Here is a 25,318-nt window from a genome sequence, read left to right as displayed (position 1 = left end):
ACATTGCCAAATGTCCCCTGGAGTGCAAAATCACACCTATTTGAGAACCACTGGGAATCTCAGTAGGAATGGATTGGCTTCCTCAAGGGTAAGTATAATTGCTTAAACAAAGTACAAGATTTGTGTTAGGAAAGAGTGGAATAAGATTGAAGAACTAGGGTTGACACATGCTGTGTGAGATCATGGATACTAGAGCCTGTAACAGGCAGCCAGAGTAGTTCTTAAAGAGGTATGTTGCAAAATAAAACTGGTGTCATGTTGCAGAAGCAAAAGGAAAAAGTGCCACCAGGAGGAACTGAATAGAGGGGGATTAGTTAGGAAGCTGTTATAATAACCAGGTGTTAAGTGTTGATGGCCAGAGTTGTAGTGACATCTTTGGGATGAAGACAAAAGAGTAAACCCAAGGGTACTTTGCAAAAAGAAATGGTGAGCTTTTGCAATAGATTGAATATTAGAAATGAAGACAAGGCAAGAACCAATGATGAAACTAAGGTTGCTAGTGGGAAGACAGATTCAAATGAGATAAATGGGAAGGAGAGGCACTTAATGAGTTTGATTTAGCAAATGCTAATTGCAGGCATTTTAGAATTAACACAGGAATGCTAGTGAGAGGTCATGTCTGAGTGATGCATTTGGGAGTGTTGAAAACACAAAATCCTGAAATCTCTGAGGCTTAATACAATAAACATTTATTTCTCATTTACATTACACTGCACCATGGAGTGGGTGGCCCTGGGTCTTTTAGGGATCCCAACTTCTTCCATTTCATGGCACTGCCATCTTACATGTGTGACATCCGAGGCTAAGTTCTAAGGGCCTCATGGGAGATTTTAGAGACCTTGAAATGGTGTATATTAATTCTGCCCACATTCCAATGGGGATCCAACTGAACTGGAAAATCTAGTGTACTTGTGTACCAGAAAGAGGAAAGGGGGTTCATGAGAACTTGGCCAATCTTGGCTATAGGGCCCATGGACAGACACACATACACACACAGAAAATTATAGGAGTGGATGAATTCATTACAGATATGAAGATTAAGAGGGAAAATTTAAGAGGACAGAGTTCAAAGAACACAATGACAAATAGAAGATCCAGCAAAGAATTCAGAGAACTAGACCTGTGTAGAATTGAATGTGGCAAGGGGAGAGGTGGTAAATTTCTGTAAGGAGGGAAAATGTCTGCTTTTGCTAAGACTTGCTTTTGGAGACAAAGAAATTCACAAATACTAGAAAAGGACTTACTTCAAAACCACCATTAGCTTATCTTTACAAGCAGTCTGAAACTCAAATCCCTCTGCCTGGTCGTCAATGTGCTGTCCATCCTACCTGTCCACACCTGACCATGCACTTCCCAAGGTACCCAGTATATCCTGGTCACTGGGTTTTTCATCATCCTTAAGCCACCCACTCTCTCCCATCTTCATGATTTTGTTTTTATATCTTCTTCCACCCATCAAAAGCCTGGCTTTCCTCAAGCTTTAAGTCAAATGCTGCACCATCCAGGAATGAAGCCTCTTCTGACCTTCCCTGTCATTATCAACCTCCCCATATTCCATCAGCCTTATGATCTTTTTTATACTTTGAAACATGGTACCATCCATTTTATATGTATCAATTGTATGTTCACTTGACTTTCTCCTTCAATAGACCATGGGTTTCTCAAGTATCAAGCAGGGCCACTGGGATATACAACCTCAGGACAAACCAAACAACACTAGGTCAAGAGCTGGCAAATGTTTTCTGAAAAAGGCCACATAGTAAGCATTTTAGGCATCGTAGGTCATGTGGTCTCTGTCATTACCACTCAATTGTGCCATTTTAGTTTAAAAGCCGCCATAGACAATATGTAAATGAACGAGTATGGCTGTGTTCCAATAAAACTTTATAAAACATGTGGTGGGCCAGATTTTATCCACAGGCCAAAATTTGCTGCTCCCTGTCCTATGTGAATGACATTTTTTGCAGCACAGTGTGAACAGAGTTTCCTGAAGTGTAGTCTGAGAAGTCCTAGGAAGAATTGATGTGCATCTTAATTATCTTTGTATCTGCTGTCCCATCTCCCACCAGCACATAGTACATTGCCTTACACATAGTAGGCCCGCAATGTTTATTTTTCTAAATTAAATATGCCTGGAACTCAGTAAATCATATCAGCATTTTGAGATCTTAATTACCTTTGAAAACTACTTTGCAAGACTGTAGTAAAGTAGTTCAGAAAGGGATCATGTAAGTCCAAGATTCATAATAAAGAATGTGACAGGGGAAGATGTGAGCTGAAAATATCTAAGGATTAACAGCCAAGGAGAGAATCTGACATCAGAGCTGGGTAAAAGCAACAAAAAGGTATTTCAATCCTGAGAGACTAGCACCAAGGGACATCACACCATATGTAATAGATGTCTCACAACACCCTCTAAATCCATGTGAATAATGCATTTAATACCAGCACTTCAATGCTGGAAAGATGTTCGTGATTTGAAGGAAACTCAGAGACCAACCAAAATGATTAAGAGACTGAAAGGATTCATTTATGAGCAGCTATAAAAGAAGCCAACTACGTGCTTGGCCTGCTGATGGCCAGAAAGAGATGGGAAAATGGTTTACAAATTACTGAATGTTATAAACACCAGGAAGGGGAGGAGTGACGATCAGCTCTATTGGACTCAGCTCTAGGTATGGACATATCTTAGGCATTGACAAATTCCTTTCATTATTGGGTCTTAAAACATTTATGGATCATCTGAATAATATATAACTGGGAATGTTGTGATTGGTAATGTTCCATTATTAGAGGAGAATAGGATTGCTCCAGAAGAGCAAATACAAGACAAAGTATTGCTTATTAAGGAAGAAACATTCCAGGAATACTAGGTGTGCTGAGAAAATTGAAATGCGCTAATTAATAGTCCACTCTTAAAAATACCAAATACATGACATTGTGGATAATGTTATATAGTGTAGAACTGTTGAAATTAAAGCACAAAAATGGAAAGGTGGCCAGATATTTTCTTCATTCCTTCCTTCCTTATGACATTCAATCATTTATTTATTCCTCCATCTATCCCATATAGGTAATGCTTACTCACTATTTCCCACGGTCCTGTGCTGGTGATACAAAGAGTAGTATTTCATAGGGTATCTAAAAAAAAAAAAAAGCTTACAGATGTAGTGGTGGCGTCAGAGAATCATGTAGACTAAGAAGGAACAGCAGACAGGTTCAATAGAAAGTGATGAGGGAGGGAAGAAAAGTGGCCCCCAACCCAGATCAGAGAAAGCAAGAAGGTTATTGAGGATTGTCAGGGGAGCTGGCTGTCCTAAGAGATTCTGAAGAGTCTGTTAATCAGAAAGAATGAGAATAACATCCCAGGTAAGAAGAGTGATAATTTACAGTGCCAAAGATGACAAAGTGCTGGACCACTCTGTCACAGTTTATTTGAGACTGACAAGTAGTTCGGATGGACTGAAACAAATAGTGTAAGGAAGGTGGTAGCCTTCAAAATAATTGGAATATATTAGGATTGTGAGTGATTTTTTTTTTCTTGTTGATTTTTCTCTCTTCCAAAATTTCTCCATTAAAAAAATCACACCCCTATGTAGCCAAATTGTAAATATTTATATAGCACTTATTCTGTGCCAGACACTATTCTAAGCACTTTGCATATATTAAGTGATTTTATACATATAATTCTATAAGACAGGTACTGTTATTACATATACAGATGAGGAAGGGGGCCAGAGATAGGTTAAACAACCTGGCAAAGTTATAGAGACCGCTAGGAACAGAGCAGTGTTTCTTATTGGGCCAACTCACTGTGGAGTCTCTGCTTTTATATCCTCTGTGCTGCCACTAACTTTCTAAGTCAAGAGCCTATTTTCAGAGCATTTATTCCCATAATCCCAGTCTAAAAATTTATCGAACAAATAAATATACTTTCAAATATTTGGGGAGAAGAATTTTTACATCTCTAAAATTTATAATAGCAAAAAAAATAAAACTATAATCACCTAAATGTCCTATAATACAGAATGATTAATAATGGCATGGACCATTATGTAAGCATTGACAATTATGATTTAGAAGAAAGTTAAATAACAGGGGAAATGCTCAATATAAAGGCTAAAAAAAAAATGCAAGATACAAACTATAATCCTACTAATATGTTTGTGTGTGTCCAAAAGGAAATTCACTAGTTAGACTGGGGTATAATTCCAACCTTAGCTCTGCCACTTACTAACTTTGTGACCTTGGATAATAATTTAACACCTCTGTACTCTATTTTCTTCATTAGAAATCAGGGCAATACAATTGTTGTGATGGTTAGAAAATTAATACACGTAAAATGTTTAAAATACTGGTTGGCAAGAACTCAGTGCTAGTTACCAAAAAATAGAAAAACCTATTTAAAAATTAGGACTAGCCCTGGCCGGTTTGGCTCAGCGGTTAGAGCGTCGGCCTGCGGTCCGGAGAGACCCGGGTTCGGTTCCCGCTAAGGGCATGTACCTCGGTTGCAGTTTGTCCCCGGCCCTGGTTGGTCGTGCAGGTGGCAGCCACTCGATGTGTTCCTTTCACATCGATGTTTCTCTCTCTCTCTCTCTCTTCCTCTCTCTCCCTCCCGCTCTACCTGAACAAAAAAAAATTAGGACTAGATAGTACACATTTGATAACCATATTCTGTAGTCTGGGGTCCAATATATTACAACTTTATCGAGTTATCTCCCCCTTATATTTAAAAAATAATAATTGGAAGTGAGATGAGGGGCACTTTACATTGCAAGTAAAAAGTATTTGCCTTGAAAATCTTCTTTGTTAAATTATAAGATGTATTAAATACCCAAACAACCACGGAAGGGGTATAAAAGTATCCTTTTTAGCTAGGTCTCTTTCCCAAGGCTGGAGCCCTGAAGTTTTATTTTGGTTCAATATTCTTGAATTGTGATAGTTTCAAACTATTTAAGAAACGTGTTTTCTTGCCAGTTAGAGTCAACATATTGATAAAAATTAAAAATTGGTTTTTGAAGGGCCCAAGACCATATGTAGTATATTTCTCATCCAAGTTTTAGAATGATCTTAATTATATTTGTTTTTAAATGTTAAGAAAAAAATAGAAGAAAATGAGCAGTTTCAAGAATAGTGTCCACTCTATTTTTCTTCAAAGTTTTGTTTTTATTTCTCTTTTCTTCATTTAGGAAATTCTTGTAGTCTTCTTTGGAGCTGTTTTCATGGATGAGCTACTTGAGCAAGTGGGCTACACTGAGAGAGATGAAACAAGAGCTTAGGAAATTGTGGGTGGGGCATGTAACTTATACCACTCTGCCCAGCATCCACATATGAGGTTATTCTGCTGCTCACAACATTAGAAACAGGGTTCCCCACAAGTTTTCATGGCCTCTCTCTGTCTGTCTTTCTTAGGTCTCCTATGTCAAAGCGATTGACATCTGGATGGCAGTGTGCCTTCTGTTCGTGTTTGCTGCCTTACTGGAATACGCAGCAGTGAACTTTGTCTCCAGGCAACACAAGGAGTTCCTGCGGCTCCGAAGAAGACAGAAGAGGCAGAATAAGGTACAGTTGAGCCTCATGCAGATAGTCAGGGAGTGCTTCAGGTGGTGAACCGGACAATGTGATTAATAAAAGAGAAGAACACATAATGAGCAAGAAGCTAAGGTTAATTTTTGTCCTGCTCTGTTCTAACTGAATTACTACTCAGGTTAGTCCGTTACAGTGAGGGCCAGGTTGTCACACTTAGCAAATTAAAATACAGGCACACAGTTAAACTTTAATTTTAGATAAACAATAAATACTATTTAATATATGTATATCCTAAATATTGCATGGGGTATACTTATATCAATAAATTATTCATTGTTTATCTGAAATTCAAATTTAACTGGGAGCCTTGTGTTTTATCTGACAACTCTAATCAGAGATATATACTCAATCTGACAAAATTACTTTAAAATCCTGTTGTTTTGAACATTGATCATTTGTATGTGTGTGTATGTGTAACTTTGTGCACATAATTTCTTTAACTTTTTGATCCATTGCTCTGGCTTTATGTAAATAAGGTTCCCACCCATGCTGATCGCAACTTGAGAAATCCAATCAGATGGATTTCATTGTCTAAAGTTAAACTTTAATGCAAAAACCTGAACTTTATCCAGAGGATTGAGATTTGAAATACATGGCTTGAAATCTCCAGTTCAGTGGTTCCCAAACAACTTGCCTGCACATTTGATTAGCCTGGGGAACTTTTGAAAGTCCCAAACCCCATGCCCCATATCAATTAAATACCAGTCTTGAGATGGAACACAGCAGTCAGTATTTCTGAACCCCCTTCCCATGTCCAGGTAACTGCAGTGTGTGAACACCTTTGAGAAGCACTGCTCTGCTTTTTAAGCCAATTTTAAATAGGACACCAGAAGGCTTACACTTTTTCAGTTTCAAATTCTGGTACAGAAACATGCCCTTTGATATGGAGAATGCCAGTGCCAGTGATAGTATCACTACAGAACTAAAGTTAAAATTTTATATACAGGAGAAAAGAGAGATTTTTGAACCCCTCCCCAAATCGATACATTAAACCTGCTGCTAAAGCCATAGTTATATGCTACCCTATCAGAGAAAAACCACGAACGTTTCATTGTCAAGCTTAATGCTTCCAGATCTAGATATAATATTGAGCATCTTTTGTAGTGTAGATGTTGCTTATGCTGTGGAGCTTACATGTGTATGAGCTCACCGAGTCCCGCCTACGTCTACAAAATGTTTCCTCTACATACTCTGGACTGGTATCCTGCTGGCTGCCCTGCCTCTTTCTCTTCCCTACCTCTCAGGAATATTTTGTACTGCCACAGCCTAAGGAAATACACAAACACGCACATGCACACACACACACACACACACACACACACACACACACAAACACACTATATCTCTCATTGCTGAATGTTGCTAAATATCAAGCCTTTCTCAATTTTCTCCTTCCTGCCTCCTTTGGTGATAACCATTTCTTCAACCTCATCCACAGAAGTCTAGCACAAAGTGACACAAGTCTGACATCACTTGTGCTACCCAGAAAATTTTATTAGAATGTGAGGGTATTTCAGCACATAAACTGTATTCCCAGAATTCCCTGGCATACTGACTGCATGCTCTCCTAAACCAGAGAAAGAAAATGAGTTTAATTTAGCTTCTCAAGTCTAAATAATTGAAATGCTCTAGGAAGGAATCTTGGACTGTATCTATATCTACTCTTATCATAAGAATCACCTGGAGTGCTTTCAAAAGTACATATTCTTGTGTTCCACCCTAAACCTTATGAATCAGAGTCTACAGGGAGGTCACTGAATAACTGTAATGTTTTTCACAAGAGTCCCCATGAGTCTTATTACAATAAAGTAAGTTTGGGGGAAAGCTGGGCAGTGTCAAATGAGAAAGACAAAGCCATAGAAGATGAGGTTGGAGAAATAGCTAATTTCAGGTCCATATAGGACTTTGCAGATCAGTATAAAGGAACAAATTTTATACTGATAAAAATCCACTGGTTAATTTGAACATAGCCAGTGTCAAGCTATTGCATAGATAGTCTGTGGTTCAAGAGTAGCAGCGGCAGATCAGTTAGGAGGCTACTGTAGAAATATAGGTGAGAGATGTGGGTGGCTTCGACTGAAGTATTGGTCATGAGAATAGAGCCAAGTGGTCAGATTCAAGATTCCTTCATTCATTCTACAAATATTTGTTTCCTACTGTGTGCCAGGCACTGTCCACAGCCTTCAAATACATTGTTGAACAGGGTAGACAAAGTGCAATCCCTTGATGAAACTTACATTCTAATGGTTTATTCTTTGGAGGCAAAAGCAATGCTCATGCATTTGATGTGGGAAGGTAGGGAAAAGAGAATATGGCTCATATTTTTGGCTTAAGAAACTAGGTGGGTAGTGTTACTATTTAAAGTGGGGACTTTTGTGACAGAAGCAAATGTGGGGTAGAACTCAGAAGTCATATTTTGATGCTGTTAAATTTAGATGCTTTTGAGACATGCCAGTAGAGAGCAACTCTAAGGAGTCTCCCTTTAATGCCTGCCACAATCATCCCTCTCAAGTATCCTCCTTGCTCCTCACTGTGATGCCTAAACTAGCATCTAGCTTTCCTCAGTTCCTCAAACCCAGCTCCATTGGAGCCTCTGAAGTTCAGGCTATTCAAATTCATCAGTGACTTCCCCTGTCACTGCTGTTATCTACCAGCCTGCAGCCATATTCCTTACTAGTGAATGACTTCAGCATCTTTTTCACTATCAACCCAATACCCATTAACAGTTACCCTTCCTGAAGGGTCCTCAATACCCATATAAATAACTGTCCCCATCCTTGTTGTCCCAATTTCTGGACTGCCTTGCTGTCAATTTTACTTCTATTCAACCTTAGCCATATACACATATGGTTGTAGTCACTGCTTTGTTTTCCTTAAAAAAATATTTGAGAAATTCAAGCTTGCATTTGTTGTTGTTAATCCTCACCTGAGGATATGTTTCCATTATTATTATTTTTTAGATAGAGTGGAAGGGACGAATGGGAGGAGAGGGAGGGAGGGAGGGAGGGAGGGAGACAGACAGACAGACAGACATTGGTGTGATAGAGACACATCAATTGGTTACTTCCCACATGACACTGACAGTGGCTGGGGGGTTGAACCTGCAACCCAGGTATGTGCCCTTGACTGGGAATTGAACTCATGATGCTTTGGTCCATGGACCAATGCTCTAGCTACTGAGCCAAACTGACCAGGGCCAAGGTTACATGTTTTATATAGAGACGTTCTTGAATTTGACTGCATCTCAAAATGGCTATTCAAAATATGAAGTTTAATTAACAAAGTTAAGACTTGAAGGAGAGATGGAAAGCAAAACAAATCATGCTTGACCTTTGTAGTCAAGGCAATTATTGTCATTAACAATTACATTTTGGAAAAAAAAAAAAAAAGAGCAGGAGACATTTCCAATTATTTTTCCCTTAGGAAATGGCATCTTTTTCTCTAAGGTAGTGCTTTTCCAATTTTCTGAGTCTGAACCATGACAAAAAAAAAATGTAACAAAAGCCAATACTGCTTGAGTGCTTACCATGTACTAGGCACTGTTCTAGGCACCTCTCACCACAGTAATTGATTTAATCCCCACCACTGTGTGAGTAGTGTGATCATACAGCCTAGCTTACTGTGGAAAGTCCTGATTTTGCCTATTTTCCTGATGCCTTGTGTGATGTAGTATTTGTCCTGGATTATTCATTTTAAATAAAACACTTAACACTTGCATGAAAATAAACTGAGATGGGTTTGGTTGACCTCTACTTTGTACATATCGTTTCTGTCATCCTATGATCTTCTGGGGTGGGGGTATACATGTGCAGTACACAAGTTTTCACTTTAACATGTGATAAAATCTACAAAATAACCATCATTATCCCTGGCCTCTTATCTTGGCTCTTTCCAGAAGCAATGCCATAACCGACACTCTTTCCAGGATAGCTCAAAGAGGCTTGTGGATAAAATGCAGTGCATGTAGACACAAGAGGCTGGGGATAAATGATTCTTTTTCTTGGTCTCTGTCAATGGTGGGACTCTCCTGTCCTGCTTATTACCTGGGGTACCAGCTTTGTTACATGATATGGCATGCAAAATCTATGAAGCCACTGGGCCACAACTTGGTGGAGTCAGTGAAAAACATGGAGAGTGCCATGAACATGAAACAAAATAGAGGCTGAACAGTCTCGCTGTAGAACATCTAAATTTTCGTGGTTGAGAGGTTTTGTCATTTTTGCATGATATAAATCTGTAATTACTTTATTGTTTAATGATGCTTTTTTTCTTTTTGCAATAATTGACGTTATAAAGCTGTACTGTCTGTTAGTGCCACTTTCCACTACCAAAATTGTCCCCCTTTGGATAAATTAAGTGGTCAGTCATCCTGCTGAGAATGAAGCCAGTGTTTTTTATCTCCATCGTACAGATAAGGAAACTAAAGCAACGTGAGGTTAAGTAAAATGCCCAAAACCACACATGCAGGCAGTCTGGCTCTAGTGTCCCTGACTGTAACTGCTGCTGATCAGAGTTCACATTTTACATCTTACATTATGATTCATTCTCTCATATCTCTCTCTCTCTCTCTCTCTCTCTCTCTCTCACACACACACACACACACACACACCACCTCTAATGCACTTTATTTTCTATTCTGTTTTTTTTTTTTTTTTTTTTTAAATGCTGGTCATGAGGGATGAGATTAGGGTAATGCAAGTGAGATAAGTCATACAAGTGCAGGGTCAGATTCTGTTTTTATTTAAAATTGATATCTTCTTCATCATAGATTTTTGCAGTTATAATGGATTTATTAAATATTGCATTCAAATACTTATTTGGAGTACTGGGGTTTGGGCATCTCCTTAGATTTTGCACCTTGTCCTAGTTCCAGCCCAACTGTCATGAATCACTATATTTTCACACACCCTAACAGGTTGTGAACTAAAATTAAAGAAGAAAATAAGAAAAACACCACCACCACCACCATTTAAAAATGTTTAATATTCCCAATTAAAAAAAGTCATCTCTTTATTTTTCTACTGGGAACCTGACCTCCACAATACAATTCAGGTTGATTCTTTAGAAGGTGTTAGTAAAATCAAGAGTATATTATTTCCATGAGTGAAATTGGCATTAGGATTTAGTCAAGGAAGAAAACACCTGAGATTACACTTCCATGCATGGGAAAAGAGTCTGCTGTTTATTAAACAATCAGGTTATAAAATGGGGTCACTTTCAAGGTGGGGCCAGGCAATTTGTGACTTGGTGTATTTGCTTTGATTATCTTTTCTACATCTTGAAAAGCAGTTATTGTCAATTTTATCAAAGCAGAATTTCTTAGAAACAGGCAAGCCCAGTCTGTCACTGGTACAATCTACAAATCCTTATGGTTGGGCCAACCCCAGTTTATTAGAAGCTGATGCCCCAGGTTTATGTGGTAGAATTCTATCTTTATGCTACTCCTTAGTTCCAATAAGAAGTTTACACACCGTGTGATATTATAACAACTTCCCCACAAAAACTTTAATCTCACATGCATTTCTTCTCCCTTTTCTTTTATATATATGGTCACACCCTATGTGACTTCCAGCATTGTGCCTGATTTCAGGTGTTTCCAGTGACCCACATAGCCCTTCTTTATTTTCAGTAACTGAACAGGCACTGTGGATTCTTGAGAACATGGTTATGACTTTTAGGCCATCTAATGATAAGTCACCTTTGCAAAGAAAAGATGTTAACACACTGTTTATACTTCAACCACCCTAAGAAGAAAATACAGAGCCTCTTAACCTGATTAGGCGATCGGGCAAGAAAGGGAGGCCCTAATCAAAATGTCTCAGGTGATGGTAACTTGGGAAAGTAAGAATTCAGTACTCATTTTTTTTTCATGATTTTCTGTCCCTTCCCCCATCCTTTTCTATCCTTTAAATCTTACCTAAATTGTTAATTACTCAAAAGATAACTTCCTGATCCTACACAGAGTTGAAATAACCCCACACTTTCAAGCACCCATAGTACCTAATTTGTTCTTTTTTATAACATGTGTCACTTCTACCCATTTGTTGTACATGAATATAAAATTGAAATGTATTGGGAGATAATATCTAGGACACTTTATCTATTAATACCAGAATCCTGCTTTCAGCTGATCATCTTCCCACTGACCTATTGAAGGGAAATAAACTTATAAGGACAATGAACTACCTTATTTTTATCCAGGTGTCAGCCTCAAACCCCAATGCAACATCCCAGGAAGGGACTGTCGTAGTCCTTGTCTCTCCATTTGTTAGGTCCAGAGGTCCTGCTCTATCTATTTCCTTCCCAATGTTCCAAGGGTCTTAGATCTTCCCATTCCAAGGACAAGGACTTAAAGCAAATAGCCACCTGGGAATGGCTTATTTAAAAACATGGGGTCCTGAAATGTCCCCAGTTAGACTGGCATTTCTCCTTAGGGGTAAAAATCTCCTCCTCTCTTTCTGAAGACATCCCCTCAAACATTTCAGGATGGTAAGCTAGCAGGTCTTCTCAAATCTTCTGAGATAAATTGATCTAGTCCTTCCTATGATATGGCTTACAGCCCCTTAGCACACTGGTCACCCTTTCTCTAGATTGCTAGTGAGCATCTTGAAGTATGAGTCAAGAATCTGAAAGACGGTTACATGATCAATATGTAACACAGAAGAGCAATAATATCCCATCTTTATGTGCAGTTTATAATAAAGCATTAATTACAGTATTGCTTTTAAGTACTCATATTCCACTATTGGCTCATTTTGACTTTCTAATGCTTGTTAATTTCCCAAGTCTTTTTGTCCTATTATTAATACAAATAGCTATTAAGTTATCTTCTCTTGATTACATGCTTGGGTTTTTCTAACCTAAATAAAGGTCTATATGTATTTCTATGAATTTTCCCCTCATTGCAGTTGGCCCGTTTTCTAGATTGTATTAATCTTTTTTATACTGAATTAGAAAATTCCTAGCTTTGTAGCATTGACAAATAGGTGTCAACACCCTTCAATCAAGGGCCACAAGAAACAAGCCTGCATGTAGTTAAACTAGTTGGGTTTACTACTCTCTGCAGTATGAGAGAATGCACACCATGAAGAGCCAAGAAGAGGGTGGCTCTGTAAATTGGGAGATTTGAGAGGAAAGTCTAAGGAAACAGAGGATTGCTCTAGATTGGATACTGTCAGAAAGGAGGGGAGATTCTAAGGCTGGGTATCTCAATAAATCTTATCTATAAGAGGGCAGACTAGATAGACTGAGGAGAAAACTATAATTGGTAAATAAGCAGCACTCTTTCTTTTCTTTTCAAGAATATTTTTTAAATTTTATTTTTGTTACAGAAGTTTCTCCTTTTTTACACCATTGACACCCTCCTCCTCATCTCCCGCAGCCCACTCCCAGCTTTGTTGTCCATGTCCATTGTTCATGCATACATGCATATAAGTTCTGTGGTTTATCTCTTCCCTCCCCACACCACCCCCTCTTCTGGGGATTGTCAGTCTGTAGCCCACTTCCACGCCTCTGGGACTACCCCATTCCTCAGACTGTTATGTTCATTATATTCCACAAATAAGTGAGATCATATGATACTTGTCATTCTCTGTTTGGCTTGTTTCACTTAGGATAATATTTTCCAGGTCCCTCCATTTCATCTCAAAGGATAAGAGATCTTTCTTTCTTACAACTGCATAGTACTTCATTGTGTATATGTACCACAGCTTTTTCATCCATTCATCTACTGATGGACACTTGGGCTGTTTCCAGATCTTAGCAATTGTAAATAGTGCTGCTACAAACATGGGGGTACATATATTCTTTTTGATTGGTGTTTCAGACTTCTTAGGGTATATTCCTAGAAGTGGGATCACTGGGTCAAATGGAAGTTCAATTTTTAATTTTTTGAGGTAGCACCATATTGTTTTCTATAGTGGCTGCACCAGTCTGCATTCCCACCAGCAGTGTACTAGAGTCCCCTTTTCTCCACACCCTCGCCAACACTTGTTGTTTGATGATTTGTTCATGGCGGCCATTCTGACAGGTGTGAGGTAATACCTCATTGTTGTTTTAATTTGCATCTCTCTGATGATTAGTGATGTTGAGCATTTCTTCATATGTCTCTTGGCCATTTGTATGTTCTTTTTGGAGAGGTGTCTATTCAGCTCCTCTGCCCATTGTTTAATTGGGTTCTTTGTCTTCCTTTTGTTGAGTTGTATGAGTAATCTGATGTATCATTGGCAATTATGCTCTCCCATAGAGTGGGTTGATTTTTTATTTTGATGGTTGTTTCTTTTGCTGTGCAGAAGCTTTTTAGTTTGATGTAGTCCCATGTGTTCATTTTTTCCTTTGTTTCTCTTGCCTTAGGCATTGTATCAGTGAAAATTCTGCTGCGTATGATATCCGAAATTTTGTTGCCTACAATTTCTTCTAGAATTTTTATGGATTCACAGGTCACATTTAAGCCTTTTATCCATTTTGAGTTTATTCTTGTGTATGGTGTAAGTTGATGGTCTAGTTTCATTTTTTTGCGTGTAGCTGTCCAATTTTCCAAACACCATTTATTAAAGAGGCTGTCTTTACTCCATTGTATGCTCTTGCCTCCTTTGTCAAATATTAATTGAACATAATGTCTTAGGTCAATTTCTGGGTTCTCTGTTCTGTTCCACTGGTCTATATGCCTGTTCTTGTACCAGTACCAGGTTGTTTTGATTACAGTAGCTTTGTAGTATAACCTGATATCTGGTATTCTGATCCCACCTACTTTGTCCTTCTTTTTCAAGATTTCTGTGGCTATTTGGTGTCTTTTTTTGGTTCCATATAAACTTTTTAAGTATTTGTTCTAATTCTGTGAAATATGTCACTGGTATTTTGAGGGGGATTGCATTGAATCTATAGATTTAAGCAGTACTCATTTTAACCAAAAGAAGGATATTTAGTATTTTGCCTGTGCTTAGACAAAATTATGAAGTTGTCTTGTGTTTCACTTTATCATGATCTCAGATTAACCTTGTTTGAAGTTGGTATTCTGCAAGATGGCTTGAAATTTTGGAATTGTGATTATTGCCTCCTAACATGAGGGGCTAAGCTACAAAAATTCAAATGGAGACTATAATTTACCAGTTCTGTGACCTTGACAGGTTACTTAAAAAATACCTCTCTGTAACTCTATTTTCTCATCTGTAAAATGGAGTTAACAGTATTCACCTCATAGGATTGTGAGCATAAAATGAACCCCATAGATAAAGCTCATAAAATAGGCTCTGGCATGTGGAAAGTTCTATGTTTAGTGATTGCTCATTATGTACTTTTCCCACCACAAAGGTATATAGCAGATTCTGGGTCACAAAACTTTTGTTCAATTTATTGGGGAACATGATCTACAAATTGAAATTGAGTATTTTAGAATAGATGCAATAGGCTGCCTACATGCCCCCTTCCCTGTTTTACTCCTCTTCCTTCCACAAAGAGAAATTAGATTACACAGCAAGTTGTGACCCATGTACAGCTATTTTTATAATCATAGGGTTAAAATAATGAGTTCGTCCTTTTTCTCTACAGTGTCTAAATAAGAAGTGGGAAGAATTAGGGACAAGCTGAAATCTCATTTTACCTCCCACTGGTTCTGGCTTTGCTGATCTACATCTTAAGTACAAGAGTACTTTTCCCAAAAGTAGAAAACCCATTAAGACCCTTCCAACTCAATTAGAATGTAAACTGACTTTGAAAGAAGGCTGTTGAAATGCAGATGTCACTAACACTAAACCTAATCAACCAAACAAATCTAAGCAAATGAGGAACCCAATGAACTATAATCAAAGGATGGTCAAGCTTTGAAAATCTTGTTTAAGGTCTCTCACTTTTTTCTCTTTATTTCCAAAGGCTTAGAGCAGTGGTTCTCAGCTTGGACAATCCTGTCCAACAAGGGACATGGAACAATATGTGTTTGGTTGTCACACTGGCGGGGGGATGCTACTGGCATCCAGTGGATAGAGGCCAGGAATGCTGCAGTGCACAGGACAGCCCCAACCTCAAGGAATTATCCAGTCCTAAATGTTGATAGTGCTACCTTGGAGAAAACTCTGGTTTATAACATTGTTAGGCTACACTTCTCAATATGAAATTGTCTTACTTATTTTGTTTCTTGTATGAAAACTGTGTCTCCCTTGCAAACATCTGCCCACTAATCCAGGAGAGTACTTTCAGTTCTGCTAACCTCAGAGTCAATTCCTGCATGATTCATGTATAGGTAGGGCCCATTGGGTGATGACCAGTTGTCTTTCCCTTACATTAGAAAAAGGCAAATTCTATCCAGCAGCCTATCTTTGAAAACTTGATTTATTAATAATAATAACAATAATAATAATAATAATAAAAAGAGTGAGGGGGTTGGAGGATATGAGGCAGGGCATGGAGGGAGGGGATTTCTCAGGCAATTCTGAATGGCTCAATTGTTAGATATTTAAATGATGAAATTAACTAGATGTTATTCCAAGAATTAAAGAAATATGTGGTGGCTATTTATTATTTTTAAATTTTAAGTAAAGAGTACTCATACAACTCAGCAAAAGGAAGACAAGGAACCCAATTTAAAAAATGGGCAGAGGACCTAAATAGACTTCTCCAAACAGGACATACAAAGGGTCAAGAGACATGAAAAAATGCTCAATGTCACTAATCGTCAGAGAGATGCAAATTAAAACAACAATGAGGTATCACCTCACACCTGTCAAAATGGCCGCCATCAACAAATCATCCAACAACAAGTGTTGGCAAGGGTGTGGAGAAAAGGGGACTCTAATACACTGCTGGTGGGAATGCAGACTGGTGCAGCCGCTATGGAAAACAATATGGTGTTACCTCAAAAAATTAAAAATTGAATTGCCATTTGATCTTGTGATCCCGCTTCTAGGAATATACCCTAAGAAGCGTAAAACACCAATCAGAAAGAATATTTGTACCCCTATGTTCATAGCAGCACTATTTACAATAGCTAAGATCTAGAAACAACCCAAGTGTCCATCAGTAGATGCGTGGATAAAAAAGCTATGGTACATGTACATGATAGAATACCATGCAGCAGTAAGAAAGAAAGATCTTTTATCCTTTGTGATGGCATGGAGGGACCTGGAGAGTGTTATGCTAAGCAAAACAAGCCAAGTATAGAAAGACAAATATCACATGATCTCACTTATTTGTGGAGTATAATGAACTAAACAAACTCAAAAACAAAACTGACCCAGAGACATAGATGTAGCGTACAGACTGACAAACCTCAGGAGAGGGGGTATTGGGGAAGGGGACAAGATGAACCACAGAACTTATATGTATGTATGCATAACCAATGGACATGGACAACAAAGCTAGGGATGGGGCAGGGGAGATGGGGAGGAGGGTGTCAATGGGGGAAAAAGGAGAAACATCTGTAACAAAAACAAATTAATAAAATAATTTAAAAAAAGAAAATGTGATATATTTATTCAAATTCACACTCAATTGAGTACAAACGAAAATTAAATCTGATTGGCTTCATTCAGTAAGTAAAGACATAAATCATGTGGCTACACACACCACATGCCCTACCTATGATCTCTGGTGCTATGTATAGCTTCATGCATAAAGTAAGGCAGAGCCCAAATCTGGGAAATATTAGGTTCAGACTTTGAATTAATAGCCAGATTTTGGGAGATGAAGATGTTTGTATGTGCATAGGAAAATAATAAGTTCTTTATCACACCTAATTTATGGAATATACTGTGGTGTGAAGAGTCATAATGAAAGCTTATTTTTAGGATTAACACCTAAACATATGTGATTGATCACACATACACACACACACACACACACACACACACACACACACAATGTTTAGTGTTAAAGAATAATAGAAGACAGTAGGATAGTGTTAAACAGAGAGAACAACAATTTCATTCATTCTAGAAAGAACCCAGTAGGAATTTTATATTGGTTTTGTCACTAATGCTGGGAGAATGCATATAAGAATCCTCATTAGTTAGACTAGCAATAAGCATAGAACTGAGAATATCAATAACAAAACCACTTGTCCAATTGCAGACTGCAACAGTCTATAGGTTCGCAATGCTGTATGGATTACATCTTGATCTTTATACTCTAGGCCAGAACTTCCCACACTGGTACACATGAGAGTCACTTGGAGGCCTATGTAAAACATAGATTCATAGGCCTCAGCCCAAAAAGTCTGACTCAGTAGGTCAGAGCCTGAGACTTGACTTTTCCAACAAGCAGGTGTCAGGCGATGCTGATGCTACTAGTCCAGAGAACCACACTTTGATTAGCAATGGTCCAGAGGAATCCTAGAATGGCTTTCAGTAAAAGCAGTGCTATGATTTACTTCATACCTTTGCTACTAATGTGTCCATAATCATGTTGAGGACATTAACCACAGTGATTTCACGATGGGAAACTAGCCATTGAAAGATTAACAAGCAGAAAAGGTACTCTATAAATACATTTTGTTATAGACTGGGAATCCCTACAGATCTTTTCTCTTGTCTTTGCAAAGAAAACTACATAATCAGAGCTTTTTTTCCTCTTTCAAGAAGAATACAGTAAAACAGCATGTGTTCTCTTTTGTCATTTAGCATTTTTTCATATTCTGTCACATGTTTGCACAAGGTGCTTAAAGAGGATTTCATAGATCATTAATTAAGGTAACAACTGCTTCCTTCGCAAGCAGGATGTTGAACAGGTTGTAACTTCTCCCCTGGGGAGGCAAAGGCATGTTTGTGTTTTGTCTTAAAGGTTGAGGGGTTTAGATGAGTCTTTAACAGACCTGTGTGGATTTGGAATTTGGACTTCATTGTGAAAACCAGCAAGAATAAATAAATGTCATAGTACTTTGTAATGTCCCTATACCACCAGGGTTGAGGGCTTTTGCTTGTCAAGGACATTGAGGTCTGAAATAGTTTTAAGGTGTTTTTCTTCCAAGCTTGTTCCATTTTGCTAGGTATTATGACAGACTGTTATTTTAGGGCTTGCAATACAGAATTCTCTTTTGCAAGAGGCAAAGTGATTTGCAGTAGCAGCCTTGCAAATGAAATCCCTGTCTTTTTAGTGTTTCTCTCCAATTTTTTCTTTCATCTCAGGCTATTTTCTGTTATCTCTATTTTCTTTACTACCTTCCTTCCTACTAGATCATACTTTTCTGTCTCTAATTTTCATCCATAATTTTCTCTTTCCCTTACCATCAATCTCATCACTTCATACTATCTTATTTTATTCACTCACTCACTCATATACTCAGTGTAAATATATTGCACACCTACTACATACCATCCACAGTAGATTTGGCTCTAGGGATGCTCCCAGTCCAGGGAGAGATAGAATAATAAGCAGAAACATTTTCTATGTACATATGACATGCATTGTGATAGAGCCCATGGGAGTGTTATTGGAACACACCAGAGAGACTCTGTGGTAAACACTGTCAATGTCCCACCTATATCCCCATGGCACTCATTGTTTCCACATACAACAATGGCTTCCTACTACAAGATAGCTTCCACTCTTGGTGTGGGGAGAAAAGGGTGTCTAACTCAGGCCTCAGAAGCATGCTCAAGTTTTGCAGGGCAAGCTGGAAATACTGAGGATTGCTCCAAGAACAGCCAAGTGCCACTAATAACTAAGGGCTGGGGGTAAATATTCCAGCTTCCCTGTCCTTCTGAGGAATGTTCTATAATGACTCCCAGTCACCTACACTGTAACCTGCTTACTAATGCACTTTGAATTGATATTCTTGCTTTGCCTCACTTTCCTATTCCTCTACTAGTGCCTCCCGAAATCACCTCCCAAATAAACTATTTACACTCAAATTCTTGTGTTGTAGCCTTCTAGAAAAAGCCAACTAATACAAGCACCAGGCCAATACCTGGGCTCCCTCAGAGTTGAGTAGCAAGACAGGAGACTGGCAAGCTAGGCAAGGAGAGGGTCCACACCATGATAAGAAGGCTAGACTTCCTTCTCAAGGAAATGGGAAAACAATCAAGGGTTTTTAAATAGGGAGGAGGTAGCATGGTCAAATTTGCATTATAGACCAAAAAATCCATCCAGTTAGGCACTGCAAAGAATGACAACAGAGCATGACCATAGCCAGGAAGAACAGGAGAAGGTTCTTATTGTACTAAAAGCCAGAGATGATGAGGGCCTGAGTGGTATCAAAAAATTAAATGATTTCTATAAAACTAAGAAAGCAAAATCAATAGGGTATGCAGTAGCTGAATACGGGGTGTGCAAAGAGGAAGAAACTTAAGATAGCTTCCAGGAGTGTAGCTTTATCAAGAAGGGGAATGTTGTATTATAGGATGAAGATTGGCTGGGAGAGGTGCAGATATTAAGTTCAGTGCGGGATTAAACTGAAATGAGAGACATGGAGGTGAAGATGTCCATGAGGTTGTCTAGAGATCAGGAGGGAAGAGTGGCTGGACATATTGAGGATTCATCAGGATACAGATAGACGTTAAATCTATATATGTGGAGGAGATCACCCAGGAGAAATACAAGGAGAAGAGAAGGAAGAGATGGGGTGAGGAAGGGAAGGGGGCTGAGGACAACGCTCTGTGAGCACCAGTACATTAGACAGGCAGAGGACAGGAGCCTGTGAAGAGAGAGAGACAGAAAACTCAAGGACATCAGAAGAAAATCAGGAGTGTGTGATCACTCATAAACCAGAAGAAAGATAGTCAGGAATAAAGTTCAGTGTCTAAAGATGCAGAATTCTAATAAGGTCAAAGTTAAAATGTTGCCATGGCTTTTAGAAACTCAGAGGATGTTGGTAACCTCAACAGCAACAAGGTTAGTGAAGAGAAGGAGGCAAACACAAGATTTTAGATAGTGGTGAAAGGGAAGTAAGGACACTGAGTGTAGCCAATTTTCCAAGGAAAAGAGAGAGAAGTGACTGAAGAGTTACATAGACCATGAGTCTGGTTTACATTTGTTTTTAATGAGAGACTTGAGGAGCATTTAAATGTTGATGAGGAGGAAGAAAGAAGTATGGAGAGAGTACATTTGGGGTGGGCAAGCAGGATGTTGAAGGAATTCGTACTTTATGGCATCTAATAGTTTTCTGTGAGAAAACAGGTTCATTTTTCAGAGAGCAAATAAGGAAGTGACAGAGCAGGAAGTATGAAAACAATGGGAAAGGTTTGAAATATTAGTGAATTGGGAAGTGCATCACCAGGGACCCACATAAGTTTTCTAACAGCCTTAGGGTCCAGCTGAAGTGGAGGTTTGTTTAATCCATTAGTGGCATCAATGTACCAGATTGAGTGAGGTTTTCCAGGGTGGCTCAGCAGCTCAAAACAAGAACAAAATGGTAGGTTTCAAAACTGGTCCAACAGGAACAAGTGAAATGAAAATGTGGGGCTACATTTGCAAAAAAAATAAAAAAAATCAAGATAACAACAGCAGAGAAAAGTACCAAGAAAGGGATCCTTCTGAACATGAACTTTTGTATTTCTGCACAGGTCACATGCCCATGAAGGGTGAGGGTATTGCCACATAGAATGGATGAATGGATAAAAGTATGACTCTTGTGATAGTTCCAAGGTGGCATTAGAGAAATAGATGTAATGTAAAGAGAAAAATGAGAATGAAAGAACATTTTATAGATAAATGAAAATGTGACCAATAAAATACAGTAGTTACCCACCCCTGCTTATTTTTTCCCAATAAAAGTTACCTCAGGCCTTTAACATCAGCGATCCTCTATGTATCTATAACCAAAATTAGCCAAAGTTCTCATTTTGTACATAGACCATTTTTGCTAGACAAGAATGTTTGAAGGGAATTCAACATTAAAATTAAAAGAAAAACTGTACCAACTAGTCTTTTTGTGTTGTGTGGGTTTTTGTTTGTTTGGTTGGTTGGTTGGTTTTTATTTATTTATGTATTTATTTGGCTAGAATAGACAGACTCACAGACAAATGATTTCAATACAGAAACTAGTGTGCTACCTGAGAGGCTTAAGTGCAAGCTCCAGTGATGACCAAGGATGGAGCATCTCCTCCACTTAGTAGCACCAGAGAATTGACTATGCCTCTGGGTCTTGACACAGGACTAGGAATTTGACAGATGTAAAAGGGGTGAGGAGATGTTCAGGCTGAGGGAACAGTTATACAAAGGTTCAGAGGCAAGAAACAACATGGTGCTTTGAGGTGGTCATAAACAGTTGGGTTTAGCAAGGTGCTGGGGATATGTGGCAATGGGGCCTCCTTATGAAGTGGGAGCCACCAAAAGGTTTTAAAGATGCTATAATCAGAATAGAACTGTAGGAATATTACTCTGTGTAAATAGGGTCAGATTGAAATGAGGCACAAGATCAGAAAGATGTTGCTTTAGCATTTCTATTTAAACTCACTTTTAATTGTATAATTAGTCTACACTTACCTGAAAACCCCACCACACACACACACACACACACACACACACAAACACACACACACACGGTTGTTCATCTTTTTCTAATTTTGCTGGAATTACGTTTCCAAATCTGGGATACATACTATGACCTTTGAAAATCTTGTCAAACAATGATAATACAAAAATGCCTTTGTGGTTTGAATTAATTTGCAATAACAAATGCTTCTTATCATTGCTATAACACCACCACAACTTCAGTGCCTTAAAAGAAGACAAAATTATTATCTATAATTATGGAGGTCAGAAATCCATTACAGACCTCACTGGGCAAAATCAAGGTGTCAAGCAAGGTTACATTGCTTCTGGAGATTTTGGGAGTTCTTGGGATTGGGGGACTGATCAAGGAAGAAGATATTCACCAGAAGTAGTACCACACAAGCTGTATGGAATGGGCTTGGGCAGGGTTGTATGAGGGGGAAGTCCTTCACAGCATGAGAAGGTCCAGAGGTTTACAACAAGAAGCTACCACCCAGAAGGGAAGAGAGTATCAGAGAGGGGACTTACCTGTCTAGGTGACATTGTTCAGCAGCACACGAGTGATGTCTGTGTCACAGTGCTCCAAAGGGCAGCAGCGGCATGGGATGTTACAACCACAAGGCTCTATTTTATTACTGGCTAGCAGATGCTGGGCATGGTTTCATAAGGTATGCAAAGTAAGAAGACTGTAGATCGATAAAAATCTGCTTGTTTGGGCCATTTAAAAAAATTATTCAATGTGTAAATTTTGAGTTTGGTGCCAGCAAGCTTTTGAGCTAACAGGTCTCAGCCTTCAGTGAAGAAATAAACAACCAATACGCAGTGGTCAACTTTGTCTCATTTCCGTAACAAAGTTCTAGGGGCAAATCTGTTTTCTTGCCTGTTCCAATTCCTACAGGCCACCCACATTCCTTTACTTACAGCTCCCTTTCTCCCTCTTCAAATCAGGCAATGTTGCCTCTCTCTGACCTTTCTTCCCTAGTTGAGTCTCCCTCTGACCACAGCTGAGAAAGGGTCTCCACTTACAGAGCCATATGATTAAATATGGGCTCACCTAGATAATCCAGGGCCCTCTCTCCATCTCTAGTGCCTTAACTTAATCACACCTGCAAACTCCCTTTGCCTTGTTAAATAACATATTCACAGGTTCCAGGGATTAGGGCATGGACATCTTTGGTAGCCATTATTCTGACTACCACACATAGCAATAGTTTTCTATGACCATCTGAGAGTGTCTGTAGGCTACTCTAGTGTGCTCCTTGCATACTTGAGGCAAGCTGGAAGTGCCAGGAGGTGAATGTCCCATGAGTGACCCTCAACCAATGAGAGTGAGGGGGTTGAGGGCCTGATTCCTAGCACCCACAAACCCTTTGGTAGGTCAAGTCTGAGTCTCAGAGATTTCAGCAATATTTTCTATCAGTGGTAGTCCGGTGATCATCCGTGCACCCTTTATTGACATTCCTCCTTTCTCTGTCCCACTTCCTCACTCCCTCACCTCACTTCCTATACTGCCTCACAAATAAACCACTTGTATGCCAATCCTTGCTTTGGGGTTGCTTTAGAGAGAACAAAAGCAAACTAAGGTGCAATGCCTCCTGGGCTAGGGGCCCAGTGACAATCACAGTCCCATTTAACCCCATCCTCTGCCTCCTCACAAAATACCAAACAGATCTTAGGGTACCTTTTACATTCAAAGTGTGAAAAAAGAGGGCTAAGGATCTAGAAGGAGCAGCAAGTGCCATCGTTGAAGACAGAAGAGTACTTTCTCCAAATTACAGATAAGCAATTGAAGTTTATCTATTGCAATTTCCAATTGGTATTACTAAAATATTTTTGTGCTATTGGGTTTTCCAAAAACTTGACAGGTTTTGTAATACAATTCTATTTCTTTATGTCCCTGAAATCAAGTCTGTGCCTTCAGCTCTACTGCTGTCTCAGAAAGTCTATGATGGAAGATATCTTAAACATTCTCCTTTAACTCTCCAGCTCTTAATTGCTTAGAAATCTTCATGGTGACACAAGCTGTGGTTATTTCAATATAACTGGACTCATAAAAAGATCAAACTGAGTAAGAGAAAAGTCTGGTGCTTCCCTGATGTTGCATTAAACAGATATGGGTTTGCTTAATCACAGTATTAAATTGTCTTCTATCAATGTCATTCTTATTTGTAACAAGCTCATTTGGGAACAAAACATTTAAGTGAAGCTGGAGTTATTTCCCAGCTAACTGAAGTACTATCATCATAAGCAAGTGTAATCATTTAGAAAATAAATGATCCTGGCTCTGTTCAGAAGTAACTAGAAAGAAATGGCCCCTATTTTCTTAGTTTTAATTCTAAGCTGCTGGAAAACCCTAGAATTCATTTGTTCAACAAATATTTTATAGAAGGCTTGCTTTGTACAGAGCTGTTTTAATAAGGGAGAGTGAGGATATGAAAACTGCTTGAAACCTGTTTCCATGCAGCTTTAGAAATCAATAAGAGAAAAAATTAAGTGCAAAAATGTTTTCAATATGGGGTAGAGAACGTTAACCATGATAGTTATAGTTGGAGCTGTGGCAATTTACAAAGGGAAAGTGCCTCCAGCTGCTAAGGAGGAGCTATTCTCAAGGAGAAAATGGTATTTGTGAACTTCATTTTGTCTTGGACTCCTAACTGTAAATTATTCTAACCTCATTTTGTTACTGTGAATAAATAAAATAGAATGAGATAATTAAATAGATAATGATAATTCCACTCTTTAAGGTGACATTCTATGCTCACCAGAAAATGGCCTCGTCGTACCTTGCTGATTACCTGTCCTTTGCATTAGATAAACCTGGATTGCTTCCCATACTGAGAGAGTCAAGAGAATCCGTGACATGGAAACCTCCCTTGATCGAAGGCAGTGGTTCTCAAGCAGAGGCTAGTTCTCCCCTGTCCCAGGAGACATTTGGCCATGTCTGAAGGAGTTCTTGGTTCTCACAGCTTGGGTGAGAGAGTGGGTGTACTACTGGCATTGAGTGGGTGCAGGCTGAGAAATGCTGCTCAACATCCCACGATGGACAGGATGCAACACCCTCAGCAAACAGTACTGAGGTGAGAAACTATGATCTAAGGAACAGAGTGCTGAACTTTTTGAGAAAACAGTTTTAAAAGCTTAGCTTCATTACAACCTGCTTATGAACAAAGATATTACTCCTGTCAGGGGTAATTCATTAGAACTAGTATAACCCAGGAGATGATACAGCCAGAGAAACCTTTCAATTAGAAATTTCCTCTTTAGTTAGTTAGCTTTTTACTCTATATGAGCTTCTTTTCCTTACACCGAA

General features: G+C 38.8%; 1 protein-coding gene across 4 annotated transcripts in view; it reads left to right on the top strand.

Annotated features, from left to right (window-relative positions):
• GLRA2 (glycine receptor alpha 2) overlaps nucleotides 1-25,318 on the top strand; it is a 207,436-nt gene that overhangs the window by 164,348 nt on the left and 17,770 nt on the right. For all 4 annotated transcript variants that reach the window (XM_036270879.1, XM_036270878.1, XM_036270877.1 and 1 more), the window contains one exon: nucleotides 5,413-5,562. In XM_036270879.1, the coding sequence (XP_036126772.1) occupies nucleotides 5,413-5,562 (150 nt within the window). The remainder of the gene's footprint in view (nucleotides 1-5,412; nucleotides 5,563-25,318) is intronic.

This window comes from Molossus molossus, unplaced genomic scaffold, assembly GCF_014108415.1.
Source record: "Molossus molossus isolate mMolMol1 unplaced genomic scaffold, mMolMol1.p scaffold_m16_p_2, whole genome shotgun sequence".
NCBI lineage: Eukaryota > Metazoa > Chordata > Mammalia > Chiroptera > Molossidae > Molossus > Molossus molossus.
Note: the sequence above shows the minus strand (reverse complement) of the source record. Positions and strands in the feature narration are given on the sequence as shown.